Here is a 21,856-nt window from a genome sequence, read left to right on the forward strand (position 1 = left end):
GGGAAATTCAGGCATCATAGCAGCATGGGGGGGGGGGTGGGGGGGGGTACATGTAGTAAAAACAACACAAGCAGTGTAAACAAATGAGTCAATATAATTTACTATCTAACTAACTGAAATATACAGTATTCACAGTATCATATAAGGTGCAGTATGCATAAGGTAGTGTTATTGTCCTTTTTGGGTTCCTATTAGTTCTAGTTGGATGTCTGGCAGCAGTCCCTGCCCACTGTTGTGGAGCCTGATGGCCGCTGGTATGAAGGACTGTCCGAGGCGGTTAGTTGAGTGTCGGGGGGGGTATGAGTGTGTGGCTGAACGTGCTTCTCATCCTGACTAACTCGTCGTAGAGGGGGTGGACCGTGGGAGGGATTCTCCAGGATAGCAGCCAACTTCCTTCTCGTCCCCCTCTCTGCCACCACCTCTAGTCTGACCAGCTCGACTCCCACCACGGAGCTAGCCTTCCTCACCATCTTGTTGAGTTTGTTGGTGTCCCTCGAGTTGGTGTAGCCCCCCCAGCATGCCACAGCATAGAAGAGGACGCTGGCCACTACAGACTGGTAAAATGACTGCAGCAGTCTATTGCAAACATTGAAGGACCCGAGTCTCCTCCGAAAGAACAGCCTGCTCTGTCCCTTCATGTACTGTATCTGCTTGTCTAACTCCAGGGTAGAGCAAATAAGCAAATTTCCCCAAAAGTTGGCGTGTTCCTTTTAACATTGTCTTCAAAATAGGCCCTTTGGACCATGTGGTTTTACTACATGGAGAATGTGCCAGACATTAACATGATAAACTAAACCGTGTTCATGTTGCTGCTGCAGCGGCGGTCGATGCTCATCGCGGAGCTGGAGAACCAGAAGGAGCTGGAGGCTCCAGTGAGCAAACAGCTGGAGAACCTGCAGAGGGAGATGGAGCTCAGGTGAGTCTGACCACAGAGAAGCTGTTTCCACTGGCCTCCAAATAAATTCACACCGGGCCCCTCTTGAGGATGATTTGCCCACTCAGGGCGCGACGCGCCACTTTGCCAGCCTCTAGCGCCTCGGTGTGAATTTATGTTAATACAATATATAGAGATAATTAAAGCCCTATCTGTTGCCCGTCGACTGCCGTTGCAGGCGACAAAATCCTTTTAGCGGTTCTCGAGTTACATGCCGATATGCAAGGCGTGCGCCAAAGTACACAGCAGCCTTTTTTTTTTTCTTTTTTTTTTAATACCACTCCAGAGTCCCGGGGGAAATTATTGGAGCCAATGAGAGTGGCTTTCAAATGATACCCCACGTGGGGATCTGCGAATCTGGGATCTAGGTGAAAAGTCACAAGCGAAAACAGGAAGAGAAAAAATGCTTACTCTATTTCTAAAAGTGATCTTTCTTTATTGTATCAGAAACTTCAGTATATTATCTTTCAAAAGAGACCTATAAGTGCTATAAGTATAAAGTATAGTATTTTGGTTTGCAAAAAAGTATGCAGTCCTCAAAAACGAAAACAAAAATGGCCACTTTTTGGGCCGCCTGTTAAGAGGTTAACGAACACCTACTCGTTAATGCATCCGTTCTTTTACGACACTGTAAATGTTTTTTTTTATCTACTTTTTCTCCCCATTTTTCTATTTTTCTCCCATCCCAATTTCGTATTATCCAATTCTACCCTCCCCTGTCTCGAACGTTGTTAGACCATGCCTCCCACTGGTCGGCTGCAATGTGGACCAAGCCTTGCATCACGTGTCCCCTCCGGTACACGAGGAGGCAGCTGTCGCATATTTTCACCTGTACAGCGCGATCTCTCAGCGGCGAGGAGTAACGCGTGGGAGGCTCACGCTGCCCCCGTTGCTTCCTGATTCTTCTGTACAGGCGCACCAACCGACCTGTAGGAGTCGCTGTCCACAACGTCCGATCCCCACCCACCGGCTTTCCCACCCCCTAATACTGCCAATTGTATTAGTATGAACGACCAGCCAAGCCGGAAGCAACGCAGAGAGCTGGGCTCGAACCCAGCATATCCCGCGTTAGTGGCGAGCGCCTTGCCCACTGCGCCACTTAGCCGCCCACGACACTGTAAATGTAAAGACCATGTTGTTTGAGCAGCTTGAGTCAGTTTAGTGTAAAACAATGGCTGCTCTGCATCACTGAGATTTGCACCGGGTCCCAACAGGAACGCCCAGATAGCTAATCTCCAGCAGAAGATCATGGACGCGGACAGCGACGGACGCCTGAAGCAGCGCTGGGACAACATCACGTCCCTGGTGGAGGCCAAGGCAGCGCTGAAGGTCCTGATATCTGAGGTGAGCAGAGCATGAGGGTCTGTGTCCTATCAGTTATATTATATGTTACAATAAATATGGGTAATAAACACTTCGATTCTGAATATATATTATTAGTAAAGTAAACCGTATACAGCTGCAGTATACACAAGGTGCAGTATACACAAGGTGCAGTATACACAAGGTGCAGTATACACAAGGTGCAGTATACACAAGGTGCAGTAGGTGCAGTATACACAAGGTGCAGTATACACAAGGTGCAGTCTACACTAGGTGCAGTCTACACTAGGTGCAGTCTACACTAGGTGCAGTCTACACTAGGTGCAGTCTACACTAGGTGCAGTCTACACTAGGTGCAGTATACACTAGGTGCAGTATACACTAGGTGCAGTATACACAAGGTGCAGTAGGTGCAGTATACACAAGGTGCAGTCTACACTAGGTGCAGTCTACACTAGGTGCAGTCTACACTAGGTGCAGTATACACTAGGTGCAGTATACACTAGGTGCAGTATACACTAGGTGCAGTATACACTAGGTGCAGTATACACAAGGTGCAGTAGGTGCAGTATACACAAGGTGCAGTATACACAAGGTGCGGTATACACCAGGTGCAGTCTACACAAAGTGCAATATACACAAAGTGCAGTATACACAGTTCAAGTTTCAAGTTTCTTTAATAGTTGTCATACAGAAGTACAGAATACTTTTATACAAAATGCTTCTTACTGTTACGCTCCAGAGACTGTGCAAGACAAGATAAGTATGAAATAACATAGTATAGCATGTAAATTAGAAGTAAAAAAAAAAATGAGGTCACAGTGTTCAGTATAGACATATGTACAATGTTCGATGCAGAATAGACGTAACTGAGTTACCATATAATATACAATACTATGCAGTGTACTAATATACAATACTATATAGTGCAAGGCAGAAATGGGATGAGGTGCAATTTAGGTACAATTTACAGTAGGTGTACGAGTTGTAGTGCAAATCCTTTATCAATAAATATAAAGTGTGTTTGTGTGATCTAAAGTGTGGAGAGTGGGTGCTGCAGTGTGTTTGTTTAAGTGAGTGTGTGGGTGTGTGTGCTGTGTGCATTTGATGGTTGTTGCATAGTGTTTATTGTTCGTTTAGCAGCCTGATGGCCTGGGGATAGAAGCTTCTTCTGAGTCTTTCTGTGCTCGCCTTAAGACTCCGGTATCGCTTGCCTGACCGCAGCAGTTCAAAGAGGCAGTTGTTCGGGTGGCTGGAGTCCTTGATGATTCTCTTAGCCTTCCCCCTGCACCGCTTGTTGTAAATGTTCTGGAGGGTGGGAAGCCCCCCTCCAATTGTGCGTTTGGCTGAACGTGTCACTCTTTGTAGTCTGCTACGGTTTTCTGCAGTGCTATTCCCAAACCAGGAGGTGATGTTGCCAGTCAGGATACTCTCTATTGTACATGAGTAGAAGTTCCTAAGGATCTTCTGACTGACTTGGAACTTCCTTAGGCGCCTGAGGAAGTAGAGGCGTTGTCGTGCCTTCTTCACAACACTGTCAATGTGTGTGGTCCATGTCAAGTCCTCGGATATGTGGGCTCTGAGGTAGGGCTGGGCGATATAACGATAACGATAAATATCGCGATATATTTTAATAATCGATATCGAATATATATAATTATATAATTTTTTTTTTTTTTGTGACCTGCAACAGGGCAGTGGACAGACTTGTCTTTCTTGCCTGCAACTTAAAGTAATGGCTTTGCTTGTCCAAATGACAATACTGACCAAATTGACAATTTTTTTTTTATACTTATAACAATTAGATAATTATCGATATCGAGAAATAAAATAAAATTATCATATCGTTATCGCGATATGATTTTTTTCCATATCGCCCAGCCCTACTCTGAGGTACTTGAAACTGTTCACTCTCTCAACCGGTGCCCCGTCGATGCTGAGGGGGCTGTAGTCCTTGACCCCCGACCTCCTGAAGTCCACAATCATCTCTTTTGTTTTGCTGACGTTCAGGGAGAGGCAGTTTTCCTGACACCACTGTGACAGATTCTCTACCTCTTCCAGGTAGGCCCTCTCGTCGTTGGCAGAGATCAGGCCCACCACTACTGTGTCATCAGCAAATTTGATGATTGTGTTGTTGTTCCGCTGTGCCACGCAGTCATGTGTGTACAGGGAGTAGAGGAGGGGGCTCAGAACACAGCCCTGGGGTTTCAAGTTTCTTTAATAGTTGTCATACAGAAGTACAGAATACTTTCATACAAAATGCTTCTTACTGTTACGCTCCAGAGACTGTGCTAGACAAGATAGTATCAAATAACATAGTATAGCATGTAATTTAGAAGAAGAAAATGAGGTCACAGTGTTCGGTATAGACATATGTACAATGTTCTGAGTTACCATATAATATACAATACTATGCAGTGTACTAATGTACAGTACTATATAGTGCAAAGCAGAAATGGGATGAGGTACAATTTAGGTACAATTTACAGGGTTGAGGGGGGCCCCTATGTTGAGCGTGATGGATGAGGAGGTGCAGTTGCCTGCTCTTACCACCTGGGGTCTGCCCGTCAGGAAGTCCAAGACCCACTGGCAGAGGTCATAGTTCAAGCCCAGGTCCCTGAGCTTGGTGCAGGTGCAGTATACACCAGGTGCAGTATACACAAGGTGCAGTATACACCAGGTGCAGTATACACCAGGTGCAGTATACACCAGGTGCAGTATACACCAGGTGCAGTATACACAAGGTGCAGTATACACAAGGTGCAGTATACACAAGGTGCAGTATACACAAGGTCGTGCAGTATACACAAGGTCGTGCAGTATACACAAGGTGCAGTATACACCAGGTGCAGTATACACCAGGTGCAGTATACACAAGGTGCAGTATACACCAGGTGCAGTATACACCAGGTGCAGTATACACCAGGTGCAGTATACACCAGGTGCAGTATACACCAGGTGCAGTATACACAAGGTGCAGTATACACAAGGTCGTGCAGTATACACAAGGTGCAGTATACACAAGGTGCAGTATACACAAGGTGCAGTATACACTAGGTGCAGTATACACAAAGTGCCCTAACTGGCCTGTCATACGTTGTAGTCTGTGCATGTTAGGTGGTAAGAGTCAGACACACTTAGTGATCCTAGACATTCCTAGTAGTTTTCAATTTCAGCTGGTTTATCTTTCCCTTTCCCCCATTTTTATTTTTAACAAACCTTAGAGTGAAGTTTTGTGGAGGAGGAATTTTCCACTTAACTTTGATATATATATATAAAAATGGTTCTGATGGTTGAGTTCAATGACGATGTTCAAACAAAAGGTTTTACTGAAATTATTGCAATATCAATAATACAATGGTACAGCTCTCTTCAGACAAAACATCAACTGGTACCAGGGAGTCTCACAAAAACACAATATCCATACATTGTCGATCCTCACTCTACTTTGCACATTGTGTGTGCGTCTGGCACATGCAGTTTAGTGTGTGAGGGTAAAGGTCACTCCTAGATGAGACCAAATAACCTCTAGACTGTCCCCGGAGCCTGTTTTTGGGATTCGAACTTCGTCAGAGTTTTTCGAACCTTCGTTTTTAATTAAAAAAAAATTAAAAAAAAAAATTAATTTATTTTTTTAATTATTTTATTTTTATATATATATATCCTCAAACTAAATCCTCAATTTGAATAAAGTGATTAATCTGATTAAATGAGTCGTTTTTCTTTTATTAAATCAACTTTCCAGACCCAGCCCAGGGAGAAGCCCCAGCCCAACTAAATCAATTAAATCAACTTTCTTTAGTGAATATAACATCAGTCTTTTTTCAATACTATAATATTAGTGTAGCCTAATCTTTATCTGCAACTGTGAAGAAAACCCCCATTGGTTTAAACAGAATGAATAGGGGAAAAAAATTATAAAAAATTCGAATGTTGATTTAGAATTTGAATGCCAACGTAACGAACGAAGGTTCGAACATTTGGGCGCCGCTCAGCCCTAGCGTGGTGTGTATATTGTGATTGTGGACATAATGTGTGTATGTGTCTGCACAGCGTGTGTCCTTAATCTTAGTCTGCCTTGGTAGAGACAGAAAAACACAACTTTCAGGTTACTTTCTCACTATTTCTACAAACCATATCCTAATGAGTCTTCTTGAGTTTGTCTGAAACCATCTTCTCCATGTCCTCTGTCTCTCAGCTGGTGTCTGAAACCCTCTTCTCTCTGTCCTCTGTCTCTCAGCTGGTGTCTGAAACCCTCTTCTCTCTGTCCTCTGTCTCTCAGCTGGTGTCTGAAACCCTCTTCTCTCTGTCCTCTGTCTCTCAGCTGGTGTCTGAAACCCTCTTCTCTCTGTCCTCTGTCTCTCAGCTGGTGTCTGAAACCCTCTTCTCTCTGTCCTCTGTCTCTCAGCTGGTGTCTGAAACCCTCTTCTCTGTGTCGTGTGTCCTCTGTCTCTCAGCTGGTGTCTGAATCTGAAACCCTCTTCTCTATGTCCTCTGTCTCTCAGCTGGTGTCTGAAACCCTCTTCTCTGTGTCCTCTGTCTCTCAGCTGGTGTTTGAAACCCTCTTCTCCATGTCTCTCAGCTGGTGTCTGAAACCCTCTTCTCTATGTCCTCTGTCTCTCAGCTGGTGTCTGAAACCCTCTTCTCTCTGTCCTCTGTCTCTCAGCTGGTGTCTGAATCTGAAACCCTCTTCTCTATGTCCTCTGTCTCTCAGCTGGTGTCTGAATCTGAAACCCTCTTCTCTCTGTCCTCTGTCTCTCAGCTGGTGTCTGAAACCCTCTTCTCTCTGTCCTCTGTCTCTCAGCTGGTGTCTGAAACCCTCTTCTCCATGTCCTCTGTCTCTCAGCTGGTGTTTGAAACCCTCTTCTCTATGTCCTCTGTCTCTCAGCTGGTGTCTGAAACCCTCTTCTCTCTGTCCTCTGTCTCTCAGCTGGTGTTTGAAACCCTCTTCTCTATGTCCTCTGTCTCTCAGCTGGTGTTTGAAACCCTCTTCTCTCTGTCCTCTGTCTCTCAGCTGGTGTCTGAAACCCTCTTCTCTGTGTCCTCTGTCTCTCAGCTGGTGTCTGAAACCCTCTTCTCTCTGTCCTCTGTCTCTCAGCTGGTGTCTGAAACCCTCTTCTCTCTGTCCTCTGTCTCTCAGCTGGTGTCTGAAACCCTCTTCTCTGTGTCCTCTGTCTCTCAGCTGGTGTCTGAAACCCTCTTCTCTCTGTCCTCTGTCTCTCAGCTGGTGTCTGAAACCCTCTTCTCTCTGTCCTCTGTCTCTCAGCTGGTGTCTGAAACCCTCTTCTCTATGTCCTCTGTCTCTCAGCTGGTGTTTGAAACCCTCTTCTCCATGTCTCTCAGCTGGTGCCTGAAACCCTCTTCTCCATGTCCTCTCTCTCTCAGCTGGTGTCTGAACCCCTCTTCTCTCTGTCCTCTGTCTCTCAGCTGGTGCCTGAACCCCTCTTCTCTCTGTCCTCTGTCTCTCAGCTGGTGCCTGCCAAGGTGGCCACTGCTAAGCTGGAGAGTGAGGTGAACCAGGAGGCTATGACGGTCAAGGACTTGAAGAAGTGTCTGGATTACGAGAGCAAGGCCTTGTCCACCATGGACATGGAGCACCAGCAGCAGCTCGTTGAGATGGAGGAGAGGCACCAGGAGAAGGTATCTACAGTGTATTGTCATGGAAATTACTAAGAGAACATCCGTTGAGCCCAGTAAATCATTCTGAGTCGAGTTATATAAAAAAAGAACATATATTATTTATTAATTGTGGCCACAGTGAAAATGATCAGTTTATAGAGAGACACGCAAGCGTCTGACCAGAAAGTGACCAAGAGGTCTGGTCAGACGCAGATTAAATATACATAATTGAAATTACGTAACATTAGACATCCAGATATGACAAAGGATAACCAAAATATGAACAAGCCTTGGCTAGGCGGTGTTATTGTTACGTCTAACTGGAATGGGAAACAACCTTGATACGGCTCTCTCACACTAGAGAAGGTGGAGTTCTTAAAGAGACAGTCAGAACTGTAGCCTAGTGTCTGCTGTAGTCAGACTAGTTTACTAGTTGGTCATATTAAACTAAGTCAAGCTGTACAGAGATTTAACACAGATGGACATAGATAACATTTCCATAACACTATCTACAGTATATTGTGACGAACCTGGTAGTGTTCAGGCTCGCCACGGTTCAAATGCAAACAAATTCGAATGTCCACACAAGAGCAATATCAATCAATACAAGTATTTATTGAATTCGGGGCAGAATCCAGAGGGGGAAAAAGCAAAAGAATGGTCGTGATTCAGTCCGAGGTCAAAAACACAAAACAGGCTCGTGCCGACAGAAAAAGGGATTGTTCTCAATTCAGAGTAGACGTCCAGTCCAGGGTCAGTACACAAGGGGGAATCTCAGCCAGTCCAGGGTCCAGTACACAAGGGGGAATCTCAGCCAGTCCAGGGTCCAGTACACAAGGGGGAATCTCAGCCAGTCCAGGGTCAGTACACAAGGGGGAATCTCAGCCAGTCCAGGGTCCAGTACACAAGGGGGAATCTCAGCCAGTCCAGGGTCCAGTACACAAAGAACACCTACTCGCTTTCTCCTCACCTCTCACTTCCTCTCACCGTCACAACTCTGAACAAACAATCTCTCTCTTTCCTTGACTTGACTCTACTCCTCCTGTGGCAGAAGTATCTCTCATCCTTCACATATCCATGGGAGGGGGGGAGGAGATCTGTCACAATATGTACATCAGCAGCTTGTGGAGCTGGAGGAGAGGCACCAAGAGAAGGTATCTACAGTATAGTATATCTACAGTATAGTACAGCAGCAGCTTGTGGAGCTGGAGGAGAGGCACCAAGAGAATATATAATAATTGTTAGACTAGAAGTCTTTATTTGTCATGCAGTTTAAACACACACGCGAGATGGGCGACCCACAGGAACACACACACACATGCACCGAGTCGCAGATGAAATGTCTCTCTGCACTTTTCCCATCCCGTTGTCCTTCCCCCCCCCCCCCCCCCCCCATGGGCAGCCGGGAGCAGATAGGGCGTCAACGTGAGCCGCGCCCCGGGGACCAATCCAAGTGCTCCTGTCCGTCTTCGTCAAGGACGCCACAGCGTTAGCGATCTGTTGTGCATGTTTTTCCATTGGGTTTATCTTATCGGGGGGGAAACCCTTGCGAGCACGGGGAGAACATGCAAACTCCACACAGAAAGGCCTGGGAGATACCCCACCTGGGTACCCGGCATCATGGAAACCTGGTCCCCAAGCGGGAATCGAACCCTGGACCTCCTTGCTGTGAGGCGACAGTGTTAACCACTACACCACCGTGCCGCTTGGCCACACCACCGTGCCGCTACAGTACAGTATAGTATATCTACAGTATATTTACATCAGCAGCTTGTGGAGCTGGAGGAGAGGCATCAAGAGAAGGTATCCACAGTATATGCGCTTTTATCCAAAGCGCTTTACAATTTGTTCCTCACATTGACCCATTCACTCAGACACTCACACACTGACGGTGACGGCGACCATGCAAGGTGCCGACCTGGTCATCGGGGAACAGTTAGGGGTTAAGGGTCTTGCTCAAGGACACATCGACACGCTGCCAGAAGGAGCCAGAATGGGACCGTGAACCTTCAGATTACCAGACGACCGCTCTAATAATAATAATAATAGATTGAATTTGTAATGCACTTTTTGTTCGCTGGGATCCCAAAGTGCTACACTACAGGGTTAAAACATAGTTAAAAAATATATATATAGTTATTAGTAAAACGAATAAAATAAAATGCAGAATAAAAATAAGATAAAAATAGAACATAGTTAATTAAAAACATAGTATAAACGGACAATTTAAAAACAGCACAAGAAAATTTCAATAAAAAGCTAACAGGCCTTTTTGAACAGGTAGGTACCTCCTGAGCCACTGTCGTCCCCCTACAGAATTGATTGCGTTGAGATAGAATCGACCCCTCTCCTGATCTGATGTTTTGTCCGCTGACGTTGCATCTCCCTGCCCCCCTCGCTCCACAGGTCCTGTGCCTCCTCAACCAGCTGCAGAACAATGTGCCGGCAGCCGCAGAGCTTGACGCCGCCAAGGAGACGGACTCGTCGTCCGACCTGGACATGACCAAGGAGACGAGGCAGTGCAGGAGGGAGGTTCTAGATGCTTCCAAGAGGGAGAGGGACCTCCTGCAGCGCCTCAAGATACAGGTGGGTCATCCTTATAGTCATGTGACCCGGCAGCCGGCAGAGTGCTGCTCTGATTGGCCGACACTGTGATCACTGTAGCGGGCTCTCTCAGGCCCACATTACGGTGACCTCAAGATTCAAGAGTTTTATTCATCACATACATACCAGGGCATACAGTGAAATGTGGTTGGCCATGCCAGCTTAGATTGTGCAATAAAAACAATAGTAATAGTAATAATAATAAAAAAGATAGACATGGTAAATAGACATGTTAATAAATCGCTTAAATGCACTGGATCCTATGTACATACCTATACAATGTGCAGTTTTTCTTCTATGTCCCTATGCTATACTTGCTGTTACTAACTATTAGGGCTGACCCAGATTAGTCGAATAGTCGACTAATCGATCGAAAGGAGCCGTAGTCGACTGCCAACCTCTTAGTCGAAAGCACAACAAAATAAAGATTTTAAATCATTCTTTCCAAAAGAAAAGAGGCCTAGAAGCGTGGCTAACGCTAATGGCATGCATATCAGGACCACACACACACTGTTTCTACAATCACACATTTTGAAGTTCATTGATATGGTAAACTTTAAAACTCTGCAAGTTATGTACAAAGCAAGAAATAATCAATTACCGGTAATGTAAGAAGCAAATTTCTGGATAAAGAGGGGGGATACAACCTCAGAGGACCATTGAACTTAAAAAAACCTGTGATGAAAACCAACCTGAAAATAATGTGTATCTCCTCTTACGGGATGAACTAAAATATTGTGAAAACATAAATCAATTCAAATCTAGACACATTTTATTTTTATTTTTGATAGGTACAGAAGGGAATGGCATATACAATTTTTTTTAAATAATAATAAATACGTATGATACTGTATTGTGCGCTATATCATATAACATTATATAATCATATTATAATTCATTTGTATATTATATTGAACTATATTTGCAGTATGTACTATTATATTATGGTACTATATTGTATTGTATATATCATGTACTATATATCTCGCATCACATTATTTATGTGCTGTATACACTATTATGTACTATATACTATTATATACTGCAGGTATACTATACTGTAATGTGTACTGTAATGTGTACTATATGTGTGCACTGAAATGTGTACTATATGTATCTACTATGTATGTAAATGAAAACAAAAATAAATAAAAAATGAAACGTAAGTCTTCAGGGGTAGGGCCCAACAAGCCTAGTGCTTCTCCCTAGCCCTTTTCGGACAATTGGACAATGCTGCAATAGCAGCTGGTAAAAGTTTGGTGATTTATGGAATGACCGTTGTTATGTGTCCATTAAGCCCGAAATAAAAAATAACTGAACTGAACTAATGGCGTGCATACCAGAGGCTAACTGCCTACAAAAACAGGCACAGAGGCACTGAAAGAGGATTTCACCCGTCTAATGAACACACTAGACTAGACAAATATCAAGATGTATCCATCAGTGGACCAATTGCATGCTTTCGCAGAGGACAAGAAGCCTTCAGTCGACTCCTTCAGACATTAAGCACCCCCACAGCCCAAATGGAATGATTAAAAAAAAGAAATTATACTTTTCTTTTCATATATATATATTTTTTCATAGTAGACTATTGGCTAATTTTGGCGACTACAAGTCGACTATACAAATCCTTAGTCGGGGACAGCCCTACTAACTATACTATACAACACCTCACAATGACCTTAGCCTTTGTCGAAGATAAGGAATGGTCGTGATGTCGTACTTGACAGACCAGTGGTAAATAATGCTAACACTATGACCAACTATGAAAAGAAAGCAAGTGCAGCCCACCTGAACCAGAGACGGGTTATCTGTGGCGTATTAAAGAAGTTGCACAGGTATTACATTCTTGGGGGGGGGGGGGGGGGGCAGGTGGGCTATCGGGAGCTTGGTGCGTCTGGCGAGAGCTTGTATGTTGTGCAGCCGCCAGTTCAGTGTCACTGTGTTGTTGTTGTTGGTGTTTTTTTTGTTTGCCAGTATGGTCGTGAAATTGGTATTACATTTAGCTCTAAGTGGTATTAAAAGGTCTTCGATTGAACTTGTTGAAACCTGCAGATCAACCCCGAGAGATCAATGGGAATATGTGCGCATGAGACCGGAGTTATTATCCCATGAGAATGAACTCCATCTTCATGTGTGGTTTATCACAGGAAGAAGAGCTCGAGAAGATGAGGGAGTTGAGGGAACAGAACCACAAGCTGATGGAGGACAATGAGAAACACAAGCAGGTAAAAGATTCAGCTGCACGTCATCATTTCATTTCATTTTAATTTATTCGTAGAAGAAAGCAGGAAGCCGGACCAGCACTCTCAGGTTCGAGTTTTAATCGCAGCCGTTATTCGTACATGGAATTATTACAGTCCAACAGTACATATTAATACATGTTGTGTATCTATCAGTTAAATTGCATATTTAGGTTCATTCATTTATACACGCACACATTTATCGATATATTAATATAATGTATTATATATTATACTTCTATATACTATACTATATAATTGTATTGATTTTATTTTATTATAATATAACTAAATCATACTATTTATACTACACTATATTGGTATACCCAGAAGAAGAGCCTGTTTAGATTCAAATGTATTGTCATCATACAGCACAAGTACAGTACAACGAAAAGAGGTTTGGCATCCAACCAGAATGCAAATGTAACAGCGAAGTACAATAGTAATATACAACGTACAGTGGTGTAACAGTTAATAGGGTCCCCTCTCAATACACTACACAGTGTAGTTGCCGGTAAAAACAAGCGAGAATATATATATTTATATCCCAGAGTCTCTGCGGTGGTAGGCGAGTGCTTAGTCCACTGCGCTACCCAGCCGCCCCGGGAGAATATCTTTTTTGGAGACGAAACAATATTCACATAAACTATTACAAAAAAAAGATTTAACGACTATTTGAATATAAAAATATTGGTGCCCATCACTAGTAAATATGGATCACACCCCATAGTAAAGAACACCACATGCTGGGACACAAGTGTGTTTAACCCTTTCACTGCCACACTATGGCTGCTTTTTTATATAGCGCTTTTATCCAAAGCGCTTTACAATTTGTTCCTCACATTTTACCCATTCACTCACACATTCACACACCGACGGTGGAGGCGACCATGCAAGGTGCCAACCTACTCATCGGGAGCAATTAGGGGTTAAGTGTCTTGCTCAAGGACACATCGACATGCTGCCCGGGAGGAGCGGGAATCGAACCCGGGAACCTCCGGATTGCCAGACGACTGCTCTACCTCCCGAGCCACTGTCGCCCCGTCTGTAGTGTGATAGTAAAGGGTTAACCTTCTGTAGTGTGGTAGTGAAAGGGTTTACCCTTTGTCGTGTGGCAGTGAAAGGGTTAACCTTCTGTAGTGTTGCAGTGAAAGGGTTAACCTTCTGTAGTGTCGCTGTGAAAGGGTTAACCTTCTGTCACGTGGCAGTGAAAGGGTTTAACCTTCTGTCGTGTGGCAGTGAAAGGGTTAACCTTCTGTCGAGTGGCAGTGAAGGGGTTAACGTCCCGGTTGTTGTCCTCAGGACGTGTCGCTGCTCCAGGTGGCGAGCGCCAGGAAGAGAACCAGCCTCCTGTCGCTGTCGCCCTCCAACGACGAGAGTCGGGACGACTGGTTTGAGTTCGTCCCACCCAAGCTACCGGTAAGCTTCTGCTCATGTCCTCCTCTACTTTGTTTACATTGTTTTTACCACTCTGGTTGTTCCAGTTCACCTGCTGGATGGCAGGCCGGGGTGGTGGTGGGGGAGACTTCTTTAACCTGCTGGATGGCAGGCCGGGGTGGTGGTGGGGGTGACTTCTTCATATCACGGCCCCCAGTGCAGTGGATTGATTATCTTCTGGACATAATGAGCCATTGGCAAAATGCAACCAAGTACATGTAACGAATTCTAAGTCATCTGTTTCTGCATCACCAGGGCCCCTATAGATCATTCTGTTTCTCCATCACCAGGGCCCCTATAGATCATTCTGTTTCTGCATCACCAGGGCCCCTATAGATCATTCTGTTTCTGCATCACCACGGCCCCTATAGATCATTCTGTTTCTCCATCACCAGGGCCCCTATAGATCATTCTGTTTCTCCATCACCGCGGCCCCTATAGATCATTCTGTTTCTGCATCACCAGGGCCCCTATAGATCATTCTGTTTCTGCATCACCACGGCCCCTATAGATCATTCTGTTTCTCCATCACCACAGCCCCTATAGATCATTCTGTTTCTCCATCACCACAGCCCCTATAGATCCATTTTGCTGTGTATTTGTGCTTTTCACCATGTAATATCTTTGAGACAGTCAGATTCATTAGGCCTTTCTGATTAACTTCAACAGGACATATCGCTGTGTTCTATTCTTAACTATGAAATGGAATATTGTACCTAGCAGCAACACAGGGGTCCGTCCAATTATCATGTAAATTGTAACTTATTTTTTAGTAAAAGTCAGAAATTGTGTGCAATATAATAATATATGCAAATCTCACTCAAACCTCTTTTTTTCTTTCTTTTGTTTGTTCTCTAACCGCAGAAGGTTAAAGGTGTCAGTACAGCCAGACAGAACGTGACCATCAATTTGAACGATTTGATCTCCTCCTCCGACGAAGATAATGAAAATGATGAAGAGGAAGACGACTGGCAGCCTGAGAAGAACGCCAAAGGTCGCAAGAAGAAGTCCCAGCACATCAGGGTAAGACTGTAGTTCAGTTAGGAGTCCCAGCACATCAGGGTAAGACTGTAGTTCAGTTAGAAGTCCCAGGACATTTCAATAATAATGCAGGACCTGTTGCAGAGGTCTTTATTCGGCATGCAACGACACTTTTTTTTAGCAGTACACACACCGGAACACACACGCATGCATTGTCTCTTTAGAATCGCCGATGCGATTCGTCTCTGCGATTAACCCATCCTGTCGTCCTTCCCCCCCAAGGGCAGCCGGGAGCAGACAGGCGTCAACGTGAGCCGCGCCAGGGGACCAATCCAAGTGCTCCTGTCCGTCTTCGTCAAGGACGCCACAGCGTTAGCGATCTGTTGTTGTGCATGTTTTTCCATTGGGTTTATCTTATCGGGGGGGAAACCCTTGCGAGCACGGGGAGAACATGCAAACTCCACACAGAAAGGCCTGGGAGATACCCCACCTGGGTACCTGGCATCATGGAAACCTGGTCCCCAAGCGGGAATCGAACCCTGGACCTTCTTGCTGTGAGGCGACAGTGTTAACCACTACACCACCGTGCCGCCGCATCAGGGTAAGGCTGTGTGGCGACACGGTGGTGTAGTGGTTAACACTGCCGCCTCACAGCTAGAAGGTCCAGGGTTCGATTCCCGCTTGGGGACAGGTTTCCGCGTTGCCAGGTACCCAGGTGGGGTATCTCCCGGGCCTTTCTGTGTGGAGTTTGCATGGTCCCCCCCCCCCCCCCCCCCTGCTCGCAAAACATGCACAACAGATCGCTAACGCTGTCACGTCCCTGACGAAGACGGACAGGAGCACTTGGATTGGGCGGCTCACGTCTGCTCCCGGCTTTTTTGAATTCTTTTGAATAAAGAATCTGCTTGATGTCAGTATATCCATATAATATAGAGTAGGATTGTGAGTAAATTATCATTGGCACAAATCATGCAAGAAAGTTGATCACCGTAAGAGCACTTGTAAAAATGCTATGATCACAAAATATATACACAGTGTACCGTGAAGATAATGACTTCTGTTCCTTCCTCTCCTCCAGTGTGGCTGCAAGGGGCACTGCATCAACAAGATGTGCAAATGCCGCAAATCCAACATGCAGTGTGGTCCCGGCTGCCAGTGTGACCACGACAAGTGTCGTAACCAGGACGTCATTGCGTCTCCCATGGTGAGTGTGTTCATACCTACAGTCAGTCGCTCCCATGGTGAGTGTTTTCATACCTACAGTCAGTCGCTCCCATGGTGAGTGTTTATACCTACAGTCAGTCGCTCCCATGGTGAGTGTTTTCATACCTACAGACAGTCAGTCGCTCCCATGGTGAGTGTGTTCATACCTACAGTCAGTCGCTCCCATGGTGAGTGTTTTCATACCTACAGACAGTCAGTCGCTCCCATGGTGAGTGTTCATACCTACAGTCGCTCCCATGGTGAGTGTTTATACCTACAGTCGCTCCCATGGTGAGTGTTTATACCTACAGTCGGTCGCTTCCATGGTGAGTGTTTATACCTACAGTCAGTCGCTCCCATGGTGAGTGTTCATACCTCTAGTCGCTCCCATGGTGAGTGTTTTCATACCTACAGTCAGTCGCTCCCATGGTGAGTGTTCATACCTCTAGTCGCTCCCATGGTGAGTGTTTTCATACCTACAGTCAGTCGCTCCCATGGTGAGTGTTTATACCTACAGTCAGTCGCTCCCATGGTGAGTGTTCATACCTCTAGTCGCTCCCATGGTGAGTGTTTTCATACCTACAGTCAGTCGCTCCCATGGTGAGTGTTTATACCTACAGTCGCTCCCATGGTGAGTGTGTTCATACCTACAGTCGGTCGCTCCCATGGTGAGTGTTTATACCTACAGTCGCTCCCATGGTGAGTGTTCATACCTACAGTCGGTCGCTCCCATGGTGAGTGTTTTCATACCTACAGTCGGTCGCTCCCATGGTGAGTGTGTTTATACCTACAGTTGGTCGCTTCCATGGTGAGTGTTTATACCTACAGTCAGTCGCTCCCATGGTGAGTGTTTATACCTACAGTCGCTCCCATGGTGAGCGTTCATACCTACAGTAGCTCCCATGGTGAGTGTTTATACCTACAGTCGGTCGCTTCCATGGTGAGTGTTTATACCTACAGTCAGTCGCTCCCGTGGTGAGTGTTCATACCTCTAGTCGCTCCCATGGTGAGTGTTTTCATACCTACAGTCAGTTGCTCCCATGGTGAGTGTTTATACCTACAGTCAGTCGCTCCCAGTAGAGGCACCATTATAGAAGGTATATAGTAGGGCTGGGCGATATAACGATAATTATTGCAATATATTTTAATAATCTATATCGGAAAAAATAAATATCAAATTTTTTATTTTATTTTTTAAACCCAGAGACCGTGGACAGACTTGTCTTTCTTGCCTGGCCCTGCAACTTAAAGTAATGGCTTTGCTTGTCCAAATGACTACTGACCAAATTGAGATTTATTTTTCTCTTGTCCATTTATTTTGTTTGCTTTCTAATGTAAACCATCTGTACACAGTAGGATATGTGTGCTAGCAGAGCTAGTCTCTCTCCAGTCACGAGTCACGGTGCACATGTGTGGTGGTTTTTCCACCAAAAAAGCGCCAAAAGATAGAAAAGAAACTAGCAGAGCCAGAACTGTTCAACTCCCCTGGAGCCACAGCCAGCAGAGATGCCTGTTTACTTTAGCTTTCAAACCAGCTGCAGCCTGAGAACTGGAGTGTGAGGGGCTGTAACACTAAAGATGGCGGCAACGACAAAGAATTGCTGCAAAATAAACATAAATCTGTTGTTAAAAAATAAAAATAAAAAAATATTTAATACTTATAACTATCGATAATTATCCATATCACGTGATATGATATTGTTATCGATATCGTTATCGCGATATCATTTTTGGCCATATCGCCCAGCCCTAGTATATAGGGTTGGGTACCGTTCACATTTGAACTGATATTCTTCAATCAATATCTGAAATGAAACAGAAAAACGCTAACCTTCTTATTGTCTTCTACTATCATGCACTCTTCCTACTATACTAATGTATGTCTACTACTATGCACTCAAGTTTTAACACTTTGATGAACATTGTTACTCAGCTGAAAGAGTTGTACCCTTCCTGCTGACTTGTTGTACAGAACTTGTAAGTCGCTTTGGATAAAAACGTTCAGCTAAATGACAAAATGTAAATGTAATACCGGTACCAGTTCCTGGAATTGGGTATCGGTACCTAACGGTACCGTTTTCGGTACTTAACTCTATATGGTTTTTTTTTCATTCAGTTAAAAAAACAAAAAGTCCAAACTTCTCAATTTTAACATTGTCATTTATTGTTGTAACCCACCACACAAAATAAATCACATGATCATGTATTATGTTTTTAAATGTTTAAATATAAACATCTGGCCATCCTCAGTCAATATTATCAAACTCCTCTGACCTCGTCTGGTCTTTCCAAAGACCCAAGAGACGGGACAGTGATATATATTATATATGTATGAATGAATTAATGAAATAGTATTCTCGTGTCATGTCCGACGACCCATCCCTTACAGGATTATAAAACGCCAAAAACAACATTTGAACATAACAATCACTTCCCATGGTTTCTAAGCTACACCGTGCTGCACACCATCAGAGGCCAAAATACATCACTATATGTTATTTTCGTGCGTTTATCCCAAGCTTTCTCTAAATATTCAGCAAGTGCAAAAACCTATCTATCTGCATCACTAAACCACATTAACTCAAGGTATTTACACCTGTCAAATAACTTTTTTTACGCAACTCATAGCATAGTGGACAATAAAACATAAAATGAAACTCATTCTCAATATCGATACCACAGTAAATACAGATATATATATATATATTTGTGAGAAAGGCTCCCTCTTGTCTAGTAATATTACACTGTTGTACTAAACATGTAATGGTACTGGAATTTGGTACCGATTGATCTAGAGTTCGGTACCCAACCCTAATTATAGCACAGTGTGGTAGAGCATGGCACTGACACTGTCGGGGTTGGGGGTTTGATTCCCGCTGGCGCCTGGCTGCTGCACCAGATAAGAGCCTGTGCGACTCGCGTCGACACACGTACCCTCTGTAACTGTAGACGTCCACATTCAACCAAACTGCAACTCAAAGGCCAACAAATTCATCCATGGCCGAAGAGCAAAACCTCCTATCTGCATGATTCTCTGATTGGCGGATTTCACTTTATAAAAAATGGCATTCTGCAAGAAAACGACACGTTTTATTTATTTATTTTTCAAAAAGGTGCATTTTTCAGACGGTACGTTTTGCTCTTCGGCCATCGACATACAGTAGTTTCATGTTTTGTTTTATTTGTCACATATGAGGTACATGCACAGACCCTCCTAACATTGTGCTTCATACAGTTAAAAGAATAAAGACCAAACACTATACAAAATATGCACATATATATATATTTATACAAGATACATAATGGACTATTTTCACCTTGTTTCAGGAATCTAATTGGACAGAGGACGTCTTGCCCAAAGACCCTCAAGACCCCACAGTTGCCTGTCCTGACACGTCCTTCTTTAAGCCGGTCTCCTGCACGCCCACCATAAAGGTAATCACTCGTCATAATCAACTTCTGACATCTTGAGTTATTCAACTGATTCTCACCACTGAATATTGAGGATGCAACACTACGCTAACTCTGGTGCACTAACGCCATGTTATCTTAGGTACTCAAGGAAGTCGGTAACATGGGACACATTGCGGACCTAGAATATTCAAAGAAGCCCGTCTTCCCGGAGGAAGAGGAGGAGGATGCAGAAAAAAGCTTGTTTAAGAAGAAGAAACGAATCCTCTCCAGTCAGAACAGTTTCTTCTCTGCCATCGTGGAATAACCTTTTAAAGGGACCATGGCTAGGTTAGGTCTTAACATTGTTTGTACCTGAAATAAATGTATGTACTGTAGCTGTTGATTAAGAAACTATTCTTTTTTATGTTTATGTAGAATGAGCAACTGATAATTGTGCCCTCATTTAAATTATTTTATTATGTTAAAATGTTTTAATATGATGGCATTCACAATTGAACTCACCAAGGGTGCATCTTCTAGCTGTGTTTTACTCTGTGTAAACTGTGCAACATTTTAACATTTCTAACCATCCGATCTCAGGCATTAAAGCGTTCCGTCTTGAGACGGATTTCCGTCTTTTTTTTTTTTAAACAATGTTTTTATTGCAATATTTTCTTTTATACAAACATACATATATACAGACAATAGCACATGACAAAAATAAAAAGACACCCTTCAATCCCCTCCCTTCCCTAATTATAATTCAACATGACATTCCCGCAGACATATTACAATAGAAACAATTATTGTTAAAGGGACTATCTTATAAATGGCATCTTTCAGTGTCCAGCACCGTCCCCCAGCTATGTGGACTCATATTAACAGGATCCACGTCTCCAACTCTCATATTGGCGCATTCCTCCAATTCTCCTCCCACAATATTCACCCTCACTGAACTGAGTCATCTGAAAATGTGCATATCTGTGATGTCAGAGATTGCAGAACTGCATAATAATGTGGCAGTTGGTGTGGCAGTTGGCGATTTCTGTCTATTTGATTATATTTATATAATGTTTTGATTTCTATTAAAGATTTTAATAATTTTTTTTTAATATAAAGTTTGCCAATAGGGATGTGTATCAGTAGTATTGGCAGTGGTAGTAGAATTTTCTATTTGAGCCGAGGGATTTTTGTAATTTGTAAAATTGCAACAGTTTCTTTTTTGAAAAAATGTATACAAATAAATAAAGTTAAGTAGTGATGTTTGGATTAGGTCCGGTGTCTTGTCATTAGAACATTATCTCTGCCGGTGTCTGTCGTTAGAACATTATCTCTGCCGGTGTCTGTCGTTAGAACATTATCTCTGCCGGTGTCTGTCATTAGAACATTATCTCTGCCGGTGTCTGTCGTTAGAACATTATCTCTGCCGGTGTCTGTCGTTAGAGCATTATCTCTGCCGGTGTCTGTCATTAGAACATTATCTCTGCTGGTGTCTGTCATTAGAACATTATCTCTGCCGGTGTCTGTCGTTAGAACATTACCTCTACAAACGGCAGCTTGAGGACTAACAGCCTTTTATTATTTACTTCTTTATTCACTATCTGGCCAGCCTCATAATGTTACCCGTCAACCTAATGTCTTCCTGTTACTGTGTGTGTGTGTAAAAAGAATGACACGCTGAATCATTCAACCCTGAAATACTTTCTTTTTTATATATATATAAATAATACATCCAGAGCTTTTAGAAAAGTGCAAAATAAAATAAATTTGTTGATTAATTAATTTATCATAAAAAAAAGATTGGCGGGTCCAAAATGAATGTTGTTTACATGTTGCATGTATCCCCTCCTTACTTCCCATTTCACCTGATTGGATCATTTACACACTGGTGCTCTAGTGCGACATCTAGTGGTGGCTGAATGTTATCCATACTACCACTGAAAGCAGATGGTATAGAGGGGAAAATGAGACCGTTTTTACATAAAATGACCTCGGCAAGGAAAAATGACGGAGGTAAAAGTGTTCATATTTCAGGATGTTTACTACAAATTGAAATAAGAATGCGTCTGCAGTAAATTGGTATGAAAATCTGACATGTGGTATGAAAAGTGGTCCTCCA

At 43.6% G+C, this 21,856-nt stretch overlaps 1 protein-coding gene across 5 annotated transcripts in view; it reads left to right on the forward strand.

Annotated features, from left to right (window-relative positions):
* The window catches only part of kif4 (kinesin family member 4), a 93,657-nt gene extending 72,653 nt beyond the window's left edge, over positions 1 to 21,004 (forward strand). For 4 of the 5 annotated variants that reach the window (XM_084319926.1, XM_084319928.1, XM_084319929.1 and 1 more), the window contains 10 exons: positions 819 to 916; positions 2,149 to 2,278; positions 7,727 to 7,897; positions 10,283 to 10,462; positions 12,631 to 12,708; positions 14,026 to 14,142; positions 15,025 to 15,183; positions 16,220 to 16,345; positions 19,672 to 19,779; positions 19,898 to 21,004. In XM_084319926.1, the coding sequence (XP_084176052.1) occupies positions 819 to 916; positions 2,149 to 2,278; positions 7,727 to 7,897; positions 10,283 to 10,462; positions 12,631 to 12,708; positions 14,026 to 14,142; positions 15,025 to 15,183; positions 16,220 to 16,345; positions 19,672 to 19,779; positions 19,898 to 20,062 (1,332 nt within the window). In that variant the 3' untranslated portion in view covers positions 20,063 to 21,004. The remainder of the gene's footprint in view (positions 1 to 818; positions 917 to 2,148; positions 2,279 to 7,726; positions 7,898 to 10,282; positions 10,463 to 12,630; positions 12,709 to 14,025; positions 14,143 to 15,024; positions 15,184 to 16,219; positions 16,346 to 19,671; positions 19,780 to 19,897) is intronic. The other variant, XM_084319930.1, reaches the window with a different exon arrangement.
* The last annotated feature ends 852 nt before the right edge of the window (positions 21,005 to 21,856 follow it).

The sequence above is a fragment of the Notolepis coatsorum genome (genome assembly GCF_963971535.1).
Source record: "Notolepis coatsorum genome assembly, chromosome: 8".
Lineage (NCBI taxonomy): Eukaryota > Metazoa > Chordata > Actinopteri > Aulopiformes > Paralepididae > Notolepis > Notolepis coatsorum.